Raw genomic sequence first — 19694 nt, 5'->3', positions numbered from 1 at the left:
CCAAGCAGCATCAGAGGAGCAGGAACGCTGACGTTTCGGGCCTAGACCCTTCATCCCGAAACGTCAGCCTTCGTGCTCCTACGATGCTGCTTGGCCTGCTGTGTTCATCCAGCTCTACACCTTGTTAGTCCATTATTCTAACCAGTTTCTGGAATTAGAATTCCTACAGTGTGGAAGCAGACCATTCAGCCCATCGAGTCCACACCAACCCTCCAAAGAGCATCCCACCCAGACCAACATCCCCGCCCCACCTCTAACCCTGTAACCCTGCATTTTCCAATGGCCTGGACACAATTCTGTATTATGCTGGTCCTAGACTCTCCAACAAAGGGAAGCAGACTTTCTGCAATTGTCCTGTCAAGTTCCCTAAGAATCTTATATGTTTCAGTAAGGTTGCTTATCATTCTTCTGAACGTCATGGGTACAGGCCTTGCCTACTCAATTTCTCCTCATATGACAGTCCTTTCTTACACATGATCAAACTAATGAGCGTCGTCTGGACTGCCTCCAGTGCCAGTCTGTCTTTTAGATAAAGGAATCGAAACCTTTCACAACATTCCAGCTGTTGTCTAACTTGTGCCTTGGTTAGTTTTAACAAGATCTCTTTATTGTTATAATCCATTCCCATTGAAATAAAAGGCAACATTGCATTTGCCTTCTTTATTACCTGCTGAATATATATGCTAGCTTTTTGTGATTTATGCATGAAGACTCCCAAATCCCTTTGTGCTTTCGCTTTCTGCAGTCTTTATTCATTTAAATAATATTCACTTCCTCTATTCTTCTGATCAAAGTGCATGACCACTCATTTTCCCACATTATAATCCATTTGCCAAGTTTTTGCTTAACCTGTCTGCTTTCTCTCTGCAGACTCTTTTTGTCATCCTCACCACTTGCCCTCCCATCTATTTTTGTGTCATCTGCAAACTTGGCTATAGTACATTAACTTCCCTCAACCAAGTTATTAACATATATTGTAAATCATTGTGGTTCCAGCATTAGCGACACCCCACTAGTTACAGGTTGCCATGCCTTTCTGAAAATACCCTCGCTCTGCCATCTCAACTCTCTGTTTTCTATTGGTTAGCCAGTCCTCTACCAATGAGTTCTTACCTTTTTCATTAGGCTAATGTGTGGTAACTTATCAAACATTTTCTGGAAATCCTTGCATCTATTGCTTTCTATTTATCTATACTGCTTGTTACCTCCCCAAAGAATTCTAATAAATTTGCCAGGCATGATTATTTCCCCTATCATGCTGATTCTGCTTGATCATATTATGTGTTTTTAAATGCTCTGCTATTACATCATTCATAATAGACTCTTAATATTTTCTCAATAATAGATGTTAAGCTCAGTACCCTACACTTGTCTGTTTTTTCTCACCATTCCTTACTTAAAAGGTGCTGACTTGGCAGTTTTCCAGTCTGCTGAGACTTTCCCAGAATCTCAGGATTCTTGCAAGATTACATTCAATGATCCACTATCTCAGTTGTAAAAGTGGAAATTGCAGCAGCATTGGCTATAATCTTCCAATCTTCCAATCTTCCACAAATTCCAGAGTGGGGCTGAAGAATTGTAAACATTATGCCCTTGTTCACAAAAGATTGTAAGGATAGACCTAGCAGTTATAGACGAGTCAGTTTAACTTTGGTGGTGGGAAGTTTCAAGAAACAATAATTGGGGATAGCATGAAGAGAAACATGGAAAATTATTGGTTAACCATGCTGATGGAAAATCATGATTATTTGCTGGAGTATTTTGAAAATCTAAAAGAGAAGGCTGATGCAGGTAATGCTGTTGATGTGTGTATGGATTTCTGGCCTCAATAACTATGACGTGCTTTGAGAAGTTTGCCATGGCTCCTATCAACTCTAGACTCCCAATGTGCCTTTGATTCCTTGCAGTTTGCCTACTGTCACAACAGTTCCACCGCAGACTCCATCTCCATGGCTCTACACTCATCCCTGAACATCTGGATAATAAGGGTACTTTTGTCAGGCTCCTACTTATTGATTACAGTTCTGCCTTCAAAACTATAATTCCAAATAAACTAATCTCCAAACTCCGAGACCTAGGTCTCTGCTCTACCCTCTGTAACTGAATCCTTGACTTCCTGACTCTCAGACTGCAATCAGTGAGAATAGGTAACATCACCACTTCCATGATAATACACAACGCCGGCACCCCGCAAGGCTGCATACTCAGCCCCCTACTATACTCGTGTTCACTCATACAGGGAAGAGATAGAATGCTTGGTGGCATGGTGTAAAAATAACAATCTCTGCCTTAATGTCAACAAAACAAAAGAGTTGGTCATTGACTTCAGGAAACAAGGAGGAGGGCACACCACTATCCACGTCGTTGGTCCTGAGGTGGAGGTTGTCGAGAGTATCAAGTTCCTAGGAGTCATGATCACTAACAATCTGTCCTGGTCCACCCATGTTGATGTGATGGTCAAGAAAGCACAGCAACACCTTTACTTCCTCAGGAGGCTGAGGAAATTTGGCACCTCCGTAAAGACTTTTCCCAATTTTTATAGATGTACCATAGAAAGCATTCTAAACGGATGCATCATGCTTAGTATGGCAACTGCTTGGTTCAGGACTGTAAGAAACTACAGAGAGTTGTGAACACTGCCCAGTCCATTATGCAAGTCAACCTTCCATCCATTGATTCCATCTATACTTCTCACTGCCTCAGAAAGGCAGCCAGCATAATCAAAGATCCCTCCCATCCTGGCTATAATCTGTTCTAACCTCTTCTGTCAAGCAGAAGATACAAAAGCGTAAACACACGTACCAACAGATTCAAAAACAGCTTCGTCCCCGCTGTAATTAGACTTCTGAATGGATGTCTCAAATTCTAAATTTAATGTTGATCTCACTCTTTGTGCACCTTCTCTGCAGTTGTGACATTGTATTCCTCGCTCTGTTCTATTACCCTTCTACACTTTGTTTGGTATGATCTGCCTGTCCTGCATACAAAACAAAGCTTTTCACTGTACCTAGGTACATGTGACAATGATAAATCAAATCAAATCAAATCAAAATACATTCAGTACTGTGCCACACAACAGACTTGGGAAGAGTTGACGGTTACAGAATAAAAGGGACATTTGCAACACGGATACAAATTTTTCTGAGCGATAAGAAAAAGAGATTCCTGGTTAATGAATAGTGGAGTCCCCAGTGGGTCAATATTAAGACCCTTGTTTTTGCTATATTCACCCAATGGGTGATGGGAATCTGGAATGCACTGCCTGGGAGAAGCAGGAAACATTACAACCTTTAAAAAGTATGTGGATGTACACTTGACGTGTGATTAAAATGTGATATTATTCTACATTTATATAGGACACTGGTTGTATACACATCTGAGTGCCTCACTTTAGGAACGATGTGAATGCATTGGAGAGATCACATAAAAGATTTACAGGGATTAGAAACTTAATTTAAGAGGATAAATTGAAGAGGCTGAGACAGTTTTCTTCAGAGTGAGGGAATTTGATAGAAGTTTTCAGAATCAAGAGTGGTTTCAACAGAGTGGGGCTTGAGAACTAGTGGCCACAGTTTTAAAGTGTTGTGCAAATGAAGCAAATGCAAGGTGCAATAAATCTTTTCCACACAGCGAGTAGTTAGAATCCGGAATGCATTGCCTGGAAGTGTGGTGGAGACCAAGTTCAGTTGAGATATTCAAGAGGACGTTGGATGGTTATTTAGATGCAAACAACATGCAAGGTTACAGGGAAAAGACAGGAGCGTGGCACTAAGTCAAAATGCTCAGAGAGCAGGTGCAGATACAGTGAGTTAGATGGCATCCTTCTGCAAATTAACAATTCTGAGATTTTGAAATGTTGCAATTTGCTTTATTGGTATTGCACTTTACAAGTAAATTATGCTTCAAATAAAAAGTGCAACCAAATGGAAACTCCACAAAGTATCTAAAATTCGGAAACATATTTGATTATTGTCCCATTTAATACTCACTCATAAGGTTCTTTGGGATAGACGGCAAAATAACCTGTAAAATAGTTGATGGCAGCGCGGAGACTTGTCAGATTAGAGGTCAGTTGCGAGTGGAGGACCAAAGCGATTGATGTTAAACTTGTTTATAAGTTTTCAGAAATTACTTAATGAATGGAATATTGTCCTAAGTGTTTAAATTTATGAACGGAAATGAGATTAAAGCAGTGACCAACAGTGACTAGGTATCAAAGTGAAAAAATTTAGTCGGCAATGGACTGCCTAGAGTAGGTAGACAGGTAGAGAGGTGATAAGTGAAGTTCAACATGAATAAATGTAAAGTAATGAGCTTAGGTATATGAAGTAAAATTGCAGAGTTAAAAATAAATATTTTTAAGGTAACAAAACAGGAGAAATTGTGGGGATTTGGAATAATAGTTCAGTCACATTTACGATTCCATATCTGTAAGTGGGGGAAAAAAAAACAAGTAAATTTTAGAATGTGTAACAAAGAATAGCCTTTTAAGTCTAAAGAGATATTATTGAAATTATATCTATCCTTGTCGGCATCATTTGGAGTGCTATTTTCACTTTGATTTCTTCAAAGAAATATTCTTAAATATTTAGATGTTCAAGGGAGGACTACAGAACTAATTCCTGAACTGAGAAGCTTTGAGTGAAAGAGAACGATTGTCCACCTTGAAACTGTACTGTGGAGGAAAGGACAATGCAGCAGGAGATATTAATGGGTGTGGAAAGTTTGGGTGCATGAGAGCGGCTTTGTCAAGCACGTCTCTAGTATGGAGGATACAATTTAAAATGACAGGTGTCAAAAGAAAATAGAAAATTTTCATAAGGTGATAGATGCTGGTGAGGTCAGTGAAACATTAAATGTATGAGAGGTTAATGCTTTAATTGATATCAAAACTGATGATGGGATGTTTAGGAGGGTTGAATAGTCTTCAAGAAGAAAAGCATGAGTTAACAGTTAGTGTCCAGTGACCATTTGTCAGAATTGAAAGCAGCTGGTAAATTGTAGTATTTATGCTGATAACTAGAGGGGTGTGGGGAACAGAGTGAGTCAAATGGAAGAACACAGTGCTAGTGCATAACCATCTGAAAATAGTGCAGGTTTATTAACATTTCAAGCAAAAGAACCTCCACAGTCTAAGATGCTTGGTGACGTGTCTTTTAATTAATATGTTAAATTATGTTGCAGCATGAGAAAAGAGAAAGTATGCTCACTATTTTTTAATATGTTTTTTATATATAGTCTTCAGTCAGTAGGAAAGACAACCAGGTTTGTAGCAGTACATACCCTCTAAAATAATCAGAAATGATGTGTGGGTAATTTGGTGTGATTTGCTGCCTTCCTAGGGAAATCAACCTTTGAATGTGAAGCACTTTGGGGCATCCTGATAGATGTGATAAGGCTTTTTTAAATGCAATTCATTTATTTCACCTTAAAAGTAAGATAATTTAACAAAGAAATGGTAATCAATATTCTTAATTATGCAGGTGAAGAATCTGGCACTACAGCTGGATCAAGAGATGAATAAACAAGAAATGACAAAGAGTGAACTGAAGGCCCAGTCGTTGGAAGCAGACAATCTGAAAGGCTCAGAGAAGCAGTTGAAACAAGAGATCAATTCATTGTTGGAGTCCAAGCGGTCGCTCGAATTCCAGCTGGCACAGCTCTCAAAGTATTTATTTCTGCTTTAACATTATACTGACATATGGATCTATTTAGGTGTATTGTACAGGAGACTACTAAATGCTTGGATAAATTATTAGGAAAAGTTATTTTCTTAACCTATGTTAACTTGAGGATTTTGAGTACTGGTCAGTGGTACTTATCTGTAAAGAGGATTAATATTGTATGTGACTTCAAAAATTACTCTTAAGATGTGAAGATAACTATGTTTGACATTGTAGAACAGCATGTTGAAGTGGTAATTTTGCATCAAAGAGTTACAGTACAGTGAGATAAATGTCTCATTGAAGTAGGGATTTCTGGAATGGTTGCATGTTTTTTGCTGTGGGGAATGAAAATGTGTTAACCAGTTTGGAAGATTTTTGCACACCTCAGAAAGTTAAAAAAAAATGCAACACAAACAGGGAACTATATTAAAAAGAACTCCATTGTGCACTGACAAATATACCCTCTTAACCTCTTACTCCTTACCATAATACTGTGTCCCCTAGTTATTGACCTCCCTGCTAAGGGAAACACTTCTTCCTATCTATCCTGTCTCTGCCCCTCAGAACTTGGTACACCTTAGTCAGCTTCCTCCTCAGCCTTCTCTGTTCTAAGGAAGACAAGGCCAGTCTATCTAGTCTCTCTTTGTAGCTGAATTGCTCCAGCCTTGGCAACATCCTGATCAATCTCTTCTGCACTTTCTCTAGTACAATCACATCCCACCCACAGTTAGGTTTATAGCTTCATCATAGGTTTATGCGAAGTTCTCAGTCTTAGTTCTGTTGCAATGGGAAATGGTAAGAATTACCCCGGCAAGGTAAAGTTAAATGGCATTTTCTTCAGGGTCCTGGTGCTGCTATCTGCTTCTTAGTTAGTAGCTAATACATATATGGTCACGAATTGGGAAACGAGACATGTGTCCATCTGTCTGAAGGTCAATAAAAAAAAAGAAAGAAAACAACAAAAATATCTGCTTTTCATATATCTTTTAGAAAAAAGTATTGAATTTAAACAAGTTAATTAAAGCTATAGTGGTAACAATTTGTTGGCTGATGTATAGGTGTGTCAAAAAAAGTCTAGTGCAAACTATCTACTATTCCTGATAGTGCTTGCTTTTATAGAGTCAGAGACAGACCCTTTGGTCGAACTCGTCCATGCCGACCAGATATCCGAGATAACTCTAGTCCCATTTGTCAGCCTCTCTTCCTATTCATATACCCATCCAGATGCCTTTTAAACGTTGTAATTGTGCCAGCTGCCACCACTTCTGGCAGCTCCTTCCATATGCGCACCACCGTCTGCGTGAAAAAGTTGCCCCTTAGGTCCATTTTAACTCTTTCCCATCTCACCTTAAACCCATGCCGTCTAGTTTTGAACTCCCCTACCCCGGGGAAGAGATCTTGTCTATTTACCGTATCCTAGCCCCTCACGTTTTTATAAACCTCTGTAAGGTGTCACCCCTGAGCCTCTGACACTCCAGGGAAAATAACCCCAGTCTATTCAGTCTCTCCCTATAGCTCAAACCCTCCAACCCTAGCAACATCCTTGGAAATCTTTTCTGAACCCTTTCAAGTTTCACAACGTCCTTCTTACAGCAAGGAGACCAGAACTGCACACAATGTTCCAAAAGTAGCCTAACCAATGTCCTGTACAGTCACAACATTACCTCTCAATTCTTTCACTCAGTGCACTGACCAATAACAGCAAACATACCAAACACCGCCTTCACTATCCCATCTACCTGCGACTCCACTTTCAAGGAACTATGAACCTGCACTCCAAGGACTCTTTGTTCAGCAACACTCCCCAGGTCCTTACTATTAAGTGTACAAGTCCTGCCCTGATTTGCCTTTCCAAAATGCAGCATCTCGCATTTATCTAATTTAAACACCATCTGCCACTCCTCGGCCCATTGGCCCGTCTGATCAAGATCCCATTGTACTTTGAGGTAACCTTCCCTGTCCACTACACCTTCAATTTTGGTGTCATCTGCAAATTTATTAACCCGACTTCCTGTGTTCACATCCAAATTATTTCTATCACTGACGAAAAACAGTGAACCCAACACCGATCCTTGTGGCACACCATTGGTCACAGGCCTCCAGTCTGAAGAGCAACCCCCTTCCCCTACCTTCTGTCTTCTACCATCCAGCCAGTTCTGTATCCAAATTGCTAGTTCTCCCTGTATTCCATGTGATCTAACCCTGCTAATCAGTCTCCCATGAGGAACTTTGTCGAATGCTTTACTGAAGTTCATATAGATCACGTTCACTGCAGTGTCCTCATCAATCCGCTTTGTTACTTCTTCAAAACACTCAACCAAGTTACTAAAACATGATTTCCCATGCACAAAGCCATGTTGACTATCCCTAATCAGCCCTTGCCTTTCCAAATACATGTACATCCTGTCCATCAGGATTCTCTCCAACAGCTTGCCCACCAACGATGTCAGACAGATTGCATGACTACGATGCAATCTTGTGATTAAGTGCTTCATACATATTGAATCAGTTTCTTTACTCACTGAGTCCATGAGCACAAGTCAAAATAAAAGTAAATCCAAACCCTGTAATTATACTGTGGACATCAATGATATTTTTGCACCCCGGAACATATTCTCGAATGTAATGATGCGATAGCTCATAAAGGACAAATGCATGCTCTGACAATAGTGCAACAGACATTTTATGTGACTGTTATTTTGAATAATTAATCTAAGGATGTATTAAAATTTAATAAAGAAAAGCTGTTAGGTGGCGATAAATGACAGTATTTAAGAAAAGAGCAGATGCAACCTCCCTCGTGTCCTGATTAATATTTATCCTTCAAATAACAGTACAAAAGAAGCAGATTATCTGGTCATTTTGCAATGCTCTATTTAGCGCCGTGCTGAACAACATAGGCTGTTGCATATCTCATATTATAACAGCGGCTACACTGCATACACTATTGGCTGTAAAGTATTCTGGGACATCTTGAGGTTGTGAAAGGTATTATATAAATGCAAACTCTTTTTTTCTTTCCTCTGCATCAAAGAATGAGCTGCATTTTATGATACCTTTCAGAACCTGATGGCATCATTGGACACTTTCTGGTAAATTACTTATGAAGTGCTTGGAAACAAGTGTAGCAGAAATTTCACACTGTAATGCTTCACAGAGTTAATAAGGTATGCTAATGTTGGCTGAGGGATATATATTGTTGGAAGCACGTGGAATTCCAGAACTCGCTGTTCTTTTTTGACTAGTGCCATTGGATTGTAGATTTCATATAGTTACCACCTGGTGAGGAATGATGAATCAGTACCATATTTATTAATCTCCTCAGCTGGCCACAGCAAAGGTGATGCACTTTGATCGGAAGAACACTGAAAGACAATACAGGTCGTTCTCCTATAACTCGATAGTTGCATTGTTGTGTGATCTTGCACTACAAAAAAATCGCGTTATAGGGAACTCGCTATAGAAAATGACTATACCTGTATAGCAGAAAGTTTGCGTTATCCAAACAATAGCGTCGTTATTCATCAATCACATTACAGCCAATTCACGCTAACAAAACACACGTTATAGCAGAACTACCAGTATAAAATAGGGGCTACGATTCGAAAGGAGGTGCACACAAGATTCTTGGGGGACTTGACGTGGATGTGGAAAGGTTTTTTTCCCCGTTGTCAGAGAGTCTAGGACCAGAGATAAGGAGTAAAATCTCTCAGAGGATAGTGAATCTGTGAAGTTATTTCTGACATAGGCTGTCAAGGCTGGGTTGTTTAGTATAGTCAAGGGCAAGATAGGCACATTTTTAAGGGAATCAAGGATTCTCGGGAAAAGGCAAAGAAGTGGAGTCGAGGATCATCACATCTGTTATGATCTCATTGAATTGCCTGAATGACCTGCTTCTGCTTACATCTTATAGGCAAAAAACATAGGCAAATAGCAACAAACTCTGTGGATCAAGTCCAAGGAATGAGCTGACTTTCTCACAGTTCATCTGGTTTCTGGCAATTATTTTCACATTGTTGTCATTCACTGTGCGATAGAAAATCCCCAGTTTGTCAGGTCACTCAGACCTAGGTCTTTGCTTGAGTTGTGAAAGCTTCTGTTCAAACCTTAGAATTTTTTTTTCACTCTGAGAGTGAGAAAAGAGAGAGATCTTTCTTTGCTTACAGGCTTTCTGGAGGTCAGAATGTAACTCCCTTTCTCAGCTCTGTGACAAACTGCAACATAAAAATGCAATAGACTGTTGCTAGGCAGTGATTCAACCCAAAGACACTTAGTGCCAGCTTCTCTCTCAGAAGTATCAAATCCCATTTCTCTGAATGTTATATGACTTTTTGTAACCAATATGTGAAGATCTCACAGTTCCATTTTTGACCTTCACATTGCAAAAATAAAACACCTGCTACGTTCTCTGCAGCACAACAGTACCTGAGCTTCCATTTTTCCCAGTTTATAATAAAAAAAATTATAAGGAAATATGGGCCTTTTTATGCCTGACTGGTTTCAGTCTTTGATAAAATGTTTATTTCAGTTCAGATTGGTTCTTATTTATAATGCTTTCATGAAGCTTGGCTCAACCTGTGGTCGGGTGATTTCTGTGGCCATTTTTAAGTTGGTGTTTTTATTTTTTGAAACCATTTCAATCCATGAGGATCCAATCAAATAATAGAATTTAAAAATCAGTAGGGGATACTTCATCACTATTGGGAATATCCTATAGATTAGTTCACCTGAACAGTGAAACATGCCCTCAGGATTATATCAACAATTCAACATTGTTTATAATTTGTCTTGTACTGCTGCAGAGCCAAGCTGATACTTAAAAGTTCTGGAAATTTATATAGATCCTGTATTTTTATCGACCCCCTCAAGCCTGAACTCATATGCCCAGCTCTACCAATGGCTTTGTCTGGTTGCTTCCTTCCTTGGGTTTCGGTGAGGGTCAGGAAGAGGATTTAATTCTCATAATAATGGAGGTAGTTCCAAAATGACATGCTTGGCATTGGTGATTTGAAACCAAGTCAGCAATTAATGGCAGTCTTGACAATACAGTAGCTGAATTGTGCAAATCCACAGTACTCCAGCTTGATTGACTAACCATCTTAGCTCATTACTGAAATCTGGAGGGATTGGTTATTGCAGGGAGATGGAATTCTTCTCACTTAATTTAGTTATCAATGTTAGCCAATATCAGATTTGCTATAGTGATTTAAGCTGGGTAGGTATTGAGAGCATCTCTGTCAAGCTCATTTAACCTTGCCAAATTCCACATGTAACTCTGTGCTGCGTCAATTTGATTGGGTTAGTGCAATTTGAGTCTTTGGCAAGAGACTTTGAACTCCAGATTGGATGAAAAGAAACCCTGTAGATGGGTAAGGATTCAGTACTAGAATGATTTGGAGATTCTCAAAATTGAATGGTTGGTTACCATTCATGTTATACACCCAACTTAATAGGACAAAGGACCAAATGGAAGTCACATTTTCTAGTGTCATAATTTGTTATACAAATAGAGTCATACTTAAAATAGAGATTTTGGCAGTGAGACTAATAATATTGCTTTTAGATGTGTTTGTTATATTGTACAGCTTTAGTTTAAAGCACACTAAGCAACTGTCTGATAATGCCTCATTTGATTTACTAAGGCAATATCGAGGAAATGAGGGTCAAATGCGGGAACTCCAGGACCAGCTTGAGGCAGAGCAGTATTTTTCTGTAAGTAATATTTTGATATTCAACAAGTTAACTTCAAATACAGCAAAAGTACTTAAAGCTGTACATGACTTCTGTGATCTAGAAATAATTTTAATTACAATATGCTCTTGAGATTCAAGTTTGTTTTACATTGTAGCTTTAGTGATCTTTTCCCCGTGTGCCTGGTTTCCATTGAGAAGGTGGTGGTGAGCTGCCCCTTGAACAGATGCAGTCAATTTGGTGTAGGTACACCCATAATGCTGTTAGGAAGGGAGTTTCTGGTTTTAGACCTGCTGACAGTGAAGGAACAGCGATTATGTTTCCAAGTCAAGATAGTATGTGGCTTGGAGGGGAATTTATAGGTAGTGTTGTATCCATGTATCTGCTGACCTTGTCCTTGTAGATGATGGTGGTCATGAATTTCAGGGGTGCCATCTAAGGTGTGAACTAGTAAACTGCTGCAGTGCATCTTGTAAATGGGGCACAATACTGGTAATGTGCTTCGGTTGGGGAGGGAGTGAATGTTTGTGAACATGGCACCAATCAAGCAGGTTGCTTTTTCTTGGATTGTGTTAAGAGTCTTGAATGTTGTTGGAGTTGCATTCATCCAGTCAAGTGGGGAGTATTCCATCACATTCCTGGCTTGTGCTTTGTTAATGTTGAACAGACTTTGGGGAGTCAGGAAGTGAATTATTCGCTATAGGACTCCTAGTCTTTGATCTGCTGTTATAGCTACAATACGAATGACCAGTCCAATTCAGTTTCTGATAAATGGTAACCCCAGGACATTCATAGTAAAGAATTCAATGATGGTAATGCCATTGAACGTCAAGGGGACGATGGTGAGATTCTCTCTTATTGAAGACTTCTTGGCACTTGTGTGGCACAAATGCTATTTGCCACTCATCAGCCCAAGCCTGAGTATTGTCCAGGTCTTTGATGCATTTGGACGTAAACTGTTTCAGTATCTGAGGAGTCTTGAGTGGTGCTGAACTTTGTGCAATCATCAATGAACATCCTTATTTCTGACTTCATGATTGAGGAAAAGTAATTGATGAAGCAGCTGAAGATGTTTGGGCCAAGGACATAACCTTGAGAAACTTCTGCAGAAATGTCCTGGGGCTGAGGTGATTGATCAACAACAACCAAGATCGTCTTTCTTTGTGCCAGGTATGACTAACTTGCGAAGATTTTCTCCATAATTCCTGTTAACTCTAGTTACTAGGGCTTCTTGATGCTACACTCTGTCAAATACAGCCTTGATGTCAAAGGCAAACATTCTCACCTCCCCTTTGGAATTGATCTCCTTTATCTGCATTTGAACCAAGACTGTAATGAGTTCAGGAATTGAGTGGCCCTCGCAGAACCCAAACTGAGTATCAGTGATGATGGAGGGTCAACTGATGGGGCAGTAATTGACAGGGTTTAATTTGTTCTACTTTTTGTGTACACAACACACCTGGGCACTTTTATAGGTTGTCGGCTAGATGCCACTGTTGTACCTGTGCTGGAATAGCTTGGCAGCAAATTCTGAAGCACATGGTTTTATTACTATTGCCAGAATATCATCAGAGCCCAGAGCCTTTCTTAATATCATGTGGAGCGAATAGAATTGGTTAAATACTTGAATCTGTGATGCTGAGGACCTCTGGACGAGACCAAAATGGATCATCCAGTTGGCATTTCTGGCTGAAGATCATTGCGGATGCCTCAGCCTTATCTTTTGCAGTGATGTTCTTGATACTCCCATTGTGTCCTTAAGTGAGTTATTTAATTGTCCGCCATCATTCATGGTTGAAGGTGACAGGATTGTAGAGCTTAGATCTAATCCATTTATTGTGGAATTGCCCAGCTCTTTGTACCACTTGCTGCTTATGCTGTTTGGCATGTGAAAAAAAAACTGTTGTAGCATCACCATCTCAGTGTTAGGTATGCCTGGTTCTGCCCCTGTCTTGATGATAATGGTAGAGTAGGTTATATGCCAAATCATGAGGTTGCAGTTTGTCTTGGAGTACAGTTCTCCTGCTGCTGATAGTCCACAGCATTTCATGAATGCGTAGTTTTGAGTTGCGAGAACTTTTCGAAATTAATCCCATTTAACTTGGCAGTAGCGTCACAAAACCTGATGAAGGGTATCCCTCTTGTGAAACTGGAACTTTATCCCTACAAAGCCTCCTATTGATACTGTCTTGGATAGATGCATCTGCAGTAAGCAGATTAGTGAAGATGAGGTTAAGCACATTTTCCCTTTTGTTGGTTTTTTACCTTGGAGTCATAGTGTTGTACAGCATGGAAACCCACCACTTGCCTAAGATCCAGTCTAGCAGCTATGTCTTTTAGAACTTGATCAGTTCGGTCAGGAATGGCCCTGCAAAGCCACTGTTTGTGCTGGACATTGATGTCTCCACCCATACTACATTTTTCATCTTCGCCACTGTCAGTGCTTACTTTCTGATGTCTAACATGGTAATGAACAGGAATTTTCCCTGTCTGCATTTGCCTGATGACATGAGACATCACAAGGTCCACAGTCAGTGTTGAGGACTTAGAGCAATTGCCTCCTAACTGCATACCGTTGTGCTGATACCTTTTCTGGGCCTGTCCTGTCAGTTGGACAGGACATGACAGGGATGGTAATGGTGGTATCTGGGGCATGTCTTTAAGGTTTGAGCATGGTTATATCGGGCTACTGCTTAACCAGTCTCTACTGAGGCTCTCCCAATTTTGGCGTTGACCTCTCCGTCTCCATTGCATTTGTTCTGATGATGCCAACTTTGATGAGGGAGCCTCTGATATGTCCACCTTCTTCCTCAGCGGAGGTTTCCCCAGCACCGTGGTTTGATAGGGCCCTCAGCTCCACATCTCCCACACTTCAGCCCTTGCGCCCCTCTCTTCCCTTCCACAACAGTGATAGGATCCTCTTGTCCTCACCTACCATCCCACCAGCGTCCACATCCAGAGGATCGTTAGCCAACATTTCCGCCAGCATCAGCAAGATGTCACCACCAGATATATATTCCCCTCCCCTCCTGTATCAGAATTCCACAGGGACCGTTTCCTCTGGGACACCCTTGTCCACTCTTCCTTCACTCCCAACAACCACCACAGCCTCAAATACACCTTCCAATTCACACAAGGGCCCAAACACACCTTCCAGTGCACTTCACACAATCTAATCTACTGCATTCACTGCTCACAATGTTGTCTCCTCTACGTTGGGGAAATGAAGCATAGACTGGGTGATAGCTTTGCAGAACTCTTGCGTTCTATCTGAAAGAAAGACCCTGAACTTCCAGTTGCCTGTCACTTCAACACACCACCCAGTTCCTTGGCAAATATCGCTGTCTTAGGCTTGCTGCAGTGCTCCAGCGTAGCTCAGAGCAAGCTGGGAAGAACAGCGCCTCACTTTCTGCTTGGGGACCTGCAGCCTTCCAGACTCTATATTGAGTTTAATAACTTTAGGGCTTGAGCTCTCCCAAGTCCTTACCCCAGCCCCCAAAAACCAAGCCTTGTCTTCATATAGTCCACTATTACACATCATCCATTGTTAGTCATTAGCAGTCCCATTAATAGCTATTCACCCTCCTAGCCAGATCATTTTTCAATCCTTTGTCTGTCCAACTGCTATTCTGTCTCTTTGGGCTCTATCCCCACCTATCGTTTACTCCTTACCTCTTCCCCCACCCTATCTTCTTCTTATAAAGCAGCATTTTCATGGCTACCATCAGTTCTGGAAGGGTCACTCAACCTGAAATGTTAACTGTGATTTCTCTCCACAAATACTGCCAGACCTGCTGAGCTTTTCCAGCAATTTCTATTTTTGTCTCTAATTTACAGCATCCACAGTTCTTTCAGTTTTTAACCCAGATGTTAGCATGGAGGACTTTGCAGTGTCAGCAGGGCTGAGTTTGCCATTGTCTTTTCTGGTACTTGGTTTGGTGCCACATTGTCTGTTTGCTTTCATTTCTTTTTGGAGACTCTTCAGCGTTTGATACAACTTGGCTTGCTAGACCATTCCAGAGGGCTGTTCAGAATTAATCATATTGTTGTGGGTATGAAGTCGCGTATAATCCAGGGCTAGTAAGGACAGCAGCTTTCCATCCTTAAAGGACATTCGTGAACCGGAACGTTTTAATATCAATCGGCAGTGGTTTAGTGGTGGTTATTAGACTTTTAATACTGGATTTTCTTGAATCCAAAATCCATATGAACCATACTGCACAGAAACAGACCCTTTGGTCCAACTCGTCCATGCTGAGCAGATATCTTAAACTGATATAGTCCCATATGCGAGCATTTGGCCCATATCGCTCTAAACCCTTCCTAACCATGTACCCAAGCAGATGCTTCTTAAATGTTGTAATTGTACTTGCCTCCACCACTTCCTCTGGCAGTTCGTTCCATACATGCACCATCCTCTACGTGAAAACGTTGACCTTCAAGTCCCTTGTAAGTCTTTCCCCTCTCACCTTAAACCTTTTCAGTCTAGTTTTGGACTCCTATAACCTGGGAAAAAGACTTTGACTCTTCACCCTATCCATGCCCCTCATGATTTTATAAATCTCTAAGGTCATTCCTCAGCCTCCGATGCTCCAAGGAAAAAAGCCCCACCCTCTTCAGCCTCTCCCTATAGCTAAAACTCTCCATTTCTGGCAACACCCTTGTAAATCTTTTCTGAACACTTTCAAGTTTAACAATGTCTTTCCTATAGCAGGGAGACCAGAATTGAATGCAGTATTCTAAAAGTGTCCCAAACAATGTCTTGCTCAGCGCTACATGACATCCCAACGCCTATACTCGGTGCACTGACCAAAGAAGGCAAGTGTGCGAAACACATTCTTCACCACCTTGTCTACCTGCGACTTCAATTTCAAGGATCTGTGCACCTGCACCCCAAGGTCCCTTTTTTTCCAGCAACACTCCCCAAGGCCCTCCCACTAACTGTATAAGCCCTGCCCCAATTTGCCTTACCAAAACGTAACACCTCACATTTATCTGAATTAAAATCCATCTGCCACTCCTTGGCCCATTGGCCCATCTGATCAAGATCCCATTGTACTCTGAGGTAACCTTCTTTGATGCCCATTACACCTCCAATTTTGGTGTCATCTGTGAACTTACTAACTATACCTTCTATATATAAATGATGAAAAACAGTGGACCGACCTCCAATCCTTGCAACACACCACTGCTCACAGGTTTCCAATCCGAAAAACAATCCTCCATCACCACCACCATTCTGTACAATTTGCAAGAAATGCTAAAACATAGGGAAAGAAACATTAGTTCTGTATGAGAGGAGTGTAAATTATAGTAAAGGCCTTGCCTTGCCATGGAGCATGTTGCTAGTGCCTCATTTTCTTCCAAGATTCATCTGTTGAACGGTACTGGACTGGCAAACATCATTAACATCAAATGCTAAAGAAGTATCTGCCTTTATAGTACCAAATGTGTTATATCAATGTTGATTGATATCATTTGAGGTTAAAAAACCCCAGCTACATTTCAGTAACTTATGAATAAAGGTGTGGCTAAACTACCTAACGGTGTTCATTTAGACAACATCATAATATGCAGTTACACTTGGAAAGAACATACAAGAACATCTCAATAATACACTGCAGTACGGGGGAGAAATTAAGTACCATCACTATCTCTAAGCGTGTAATATTAGACATCAGTGAGGCTAAAGCCAGATAGGTCCTCTGACCCTGATGGCTTGCATCCTTGCATCCTGTAAACATGTAGCTACAGAGGTAGTGGGTGTGTTGGTTGAAATTTTCCAAAAAAAACCTTGATTCTGGAGAAGTACCACTTAATTGGAAAACTGCCAATATGACACCCCTATTGAAAAAGGAGGAAGGCAAAAGGCAGGTAAGCTTATTTTTTAACATCTGTTGTTGGCAAAATGTTGGAATTAGTTATTAAGTAAATAATAACACATTTGGAAAATCATAATCTATCAAGCAGAATGAGTACGGCTTCATGAAACGGTGATTGTATCTAATTTAAGAGAGTTGTCAAGTAAGACTCAACCTGAGTGGATAGAGGGGAATCAGTGGCTGTGTTGTATTGGACATCAAGAAGATGTCTGACAAGGTACCTCATAAAAGTTTAAGTCATAAGATAAATGATTTGAAGAAACAAAGCAAATTTAATGGAGTCAAATTTGCAGATGACAGAAAAGTAGGTGGAAAGGCAAATTATGAAGGGAATCCAGACAAAGATATTGATATTATAGAAAGATATTGATACGCTAAATAAGTGGGCAAAAGGTTGGCAAAATGGTGCTTAGTGTGGGAAAATGTGAAGTTTGTTCATTTTGGAAGGGAGAACAAGAGAACAGGGTGTTACTTAAACAAAAATTGCAGAAAGCTGCAACACTTTTGCATGAAATGCAGAAAATTAACACACAGATGCAGCAGGTAATCAGGAAGGCTAATATTGGCCTTTATTTCAAGGGATTTGGAGTAAAACATAGCGAAGTTTTACTGCAACTGTGCAATGCGCTAGTGAGACCACACTGGAGTACTGTGAGCAATTTTAAGGAAAGATAATATTTCATTGGAGGTGGTTCAAAGAAGGTTCACTAGAATTGTCCCTATTATGCAGGGATTATTTTATGAGCAAAGGTTTAACAAGTTGGGACTGTACCCATTAGAAGAATGAGAAGTGATCTCATTGAAACAAAAACTATTCTTACGAGGTTTGACAGGGTAAATGCTGAGAGGATGTTTCTCCTCATGGGAGAGTCCAGGACCAGAGGGCATATATCAGAATAAAGAAGTGCCAGTTTAAGACTGACATGAAGAAGAATTTCTTCGCTGAGTTGTGAGCCATTGAAACATCTTGCCACAGGGAGCTGTGGGGACAGAATCCTTATATGTATTTATGGCTAAAATAGATCCTCCTTTGGTAGAAGAATCAAGGATTACAGGGATAACATGGGAAAGTGGACATGATGAATGTCGGATCATCCATGTTCTTATTGAATGGTGGTGCAAGCTCAAGGCACCAAATGGGCCACTCCTATTCCTGTTTCTTATGGTCTCAACAGATCTGCTTAAGCAATGGCAGTTAGTTGGCTTAATAATAAACCTGGCTAAAAGTGACTTTTCAAAAGTAAGTGTGACTCATCTGGACATATTGTACTACCACTGTAGTGTAAGAATTGCCAAGCAAAGCAAAAGTGAAGTCTCTGATCAAATTCCCCATTCTTAAAACTAACCAAGAAATCATGAGATTTTTAGGCATTTGTGCCCAATTACAGCATAATAGCTGGACCTTTAATTTAATTTGTTCAGTGGAATGTCAAGCTGCCTTAGAAAACCTGAAAGCAGTTCTAATAAAAGGACAGTGTTTGCCACCCCTGACCTACCAAACCTTTTTAACTGGTGATTGACGCCAGTGTCTTGCCGGTATGGATGCAGTCTTATTGCAAGGTGATGAGTTGATAATAGAAAAGCCAGTGGGATACCATCTTAAGAAACAGTACCAATATCAGAGGATATACTCTACATTAAAAAACGAAACTTTGGATTATTGGCTCTTCCACACTTTAGGCTCCAATTACAACAAGGTTGAAATGAAACATTAATCAATATTAGTTAATCTGCTAGCATTCATTCAGAAGGTTAAAATGTACAGATGGAATTTATTGATTCAAATACTCAATCTAAGAATTTTCATACTGCTGGTAAAAGTGCCATGATAGCAGATGTATAGTCCAGAATTTAAAAGGATTGAAATGAGTTAAGAATTTGAGAGAGAGAGAGATGACAAAAGATTGTATAAAGCATGAATGGAGTTAAGCCTCGTGTTTTGTTGTCTATGTGTTTTATTCTTTGTGATGGAGTGCATTTTTGAAATGGCATTTCATCTTTCTTAAGAGTGGAGGTATGATAAGACCATATGTTTTATTCTTTTTGTTTTTGGATTGTGGGGCACAAAGGAAAGATACTGCATTAAATCAAGGACATTGTACAAAGATATGTCATATTTTTGAAAACCATATTTACTGGAGCACTGCGTGAGTTGCTTATACAATGTTTCCTGGAACTGAGAAAGAAAGGTCAGATGGAACGGAGCCAGGAGATGGCAAGGACTGCAGATGTTGGAAGTCAGAGTCAATAAAATGTGGAGCTGGAGGAGCACAATAGGTCAGATAGCATCAGAGGTGCAGGAAAGTCGAAGTTTTGGGTTGGGACCCTTCATCAGGATTGGGGATGGAGAAGAGAGCTCAGAAATAAATAGAGGGAGGGGTTTGGAGCTGGGGGAAGGTAGGTGGGATGGTGATGGTGGATGCAGGTGGGAGCTTGTAGAGATTGGTCAATGGGA

At 40.4% G+C, this 19694-nt stretch overlaps 1 protein-coding gene across 1 annotated transcript in view; it reads left to right on the top strand.

Moving 5' to 3' along the window:
* LOC109932883 (rho-associated protein kinase 1) overlaps nt 1-19694 on the top strand; it is a 107378-nt gene that overhangs the window by 43009 nt on the left and 44675 nt on the right. The window contains exons 12-13 of the mRNA XM_048596134.1: nt 5484-5668; nt 11309-11378. Of these exons, the coding sequence (XP_048452091.1) occupies nt 5484-5668; nt 11309-11378 (255 nt within the window). The remainder of the gene's footprint in view (nt 1-5483; nt 5669-11308; nt 11379-19694) is intronic.

This window comes from Rhincodon typus, chromosome 4 (assembly GCF_021869965.1).
Source record: "Rhincodon typus isolate 14 chromosome 4, sRhiTyp1.1, whole genome shotgun sequence".
In the NCBI taxonomy this organism is placed as follows: Eukaryota; Metazoa; Chordata; class Chondrichthyes; order Orectolobiformes; family Rhincodontidae; genus Rhincodon; species Rhincodon typus.
This window is presented reverse-complemented; position numbering and strand designations above follow the sequence as displayed.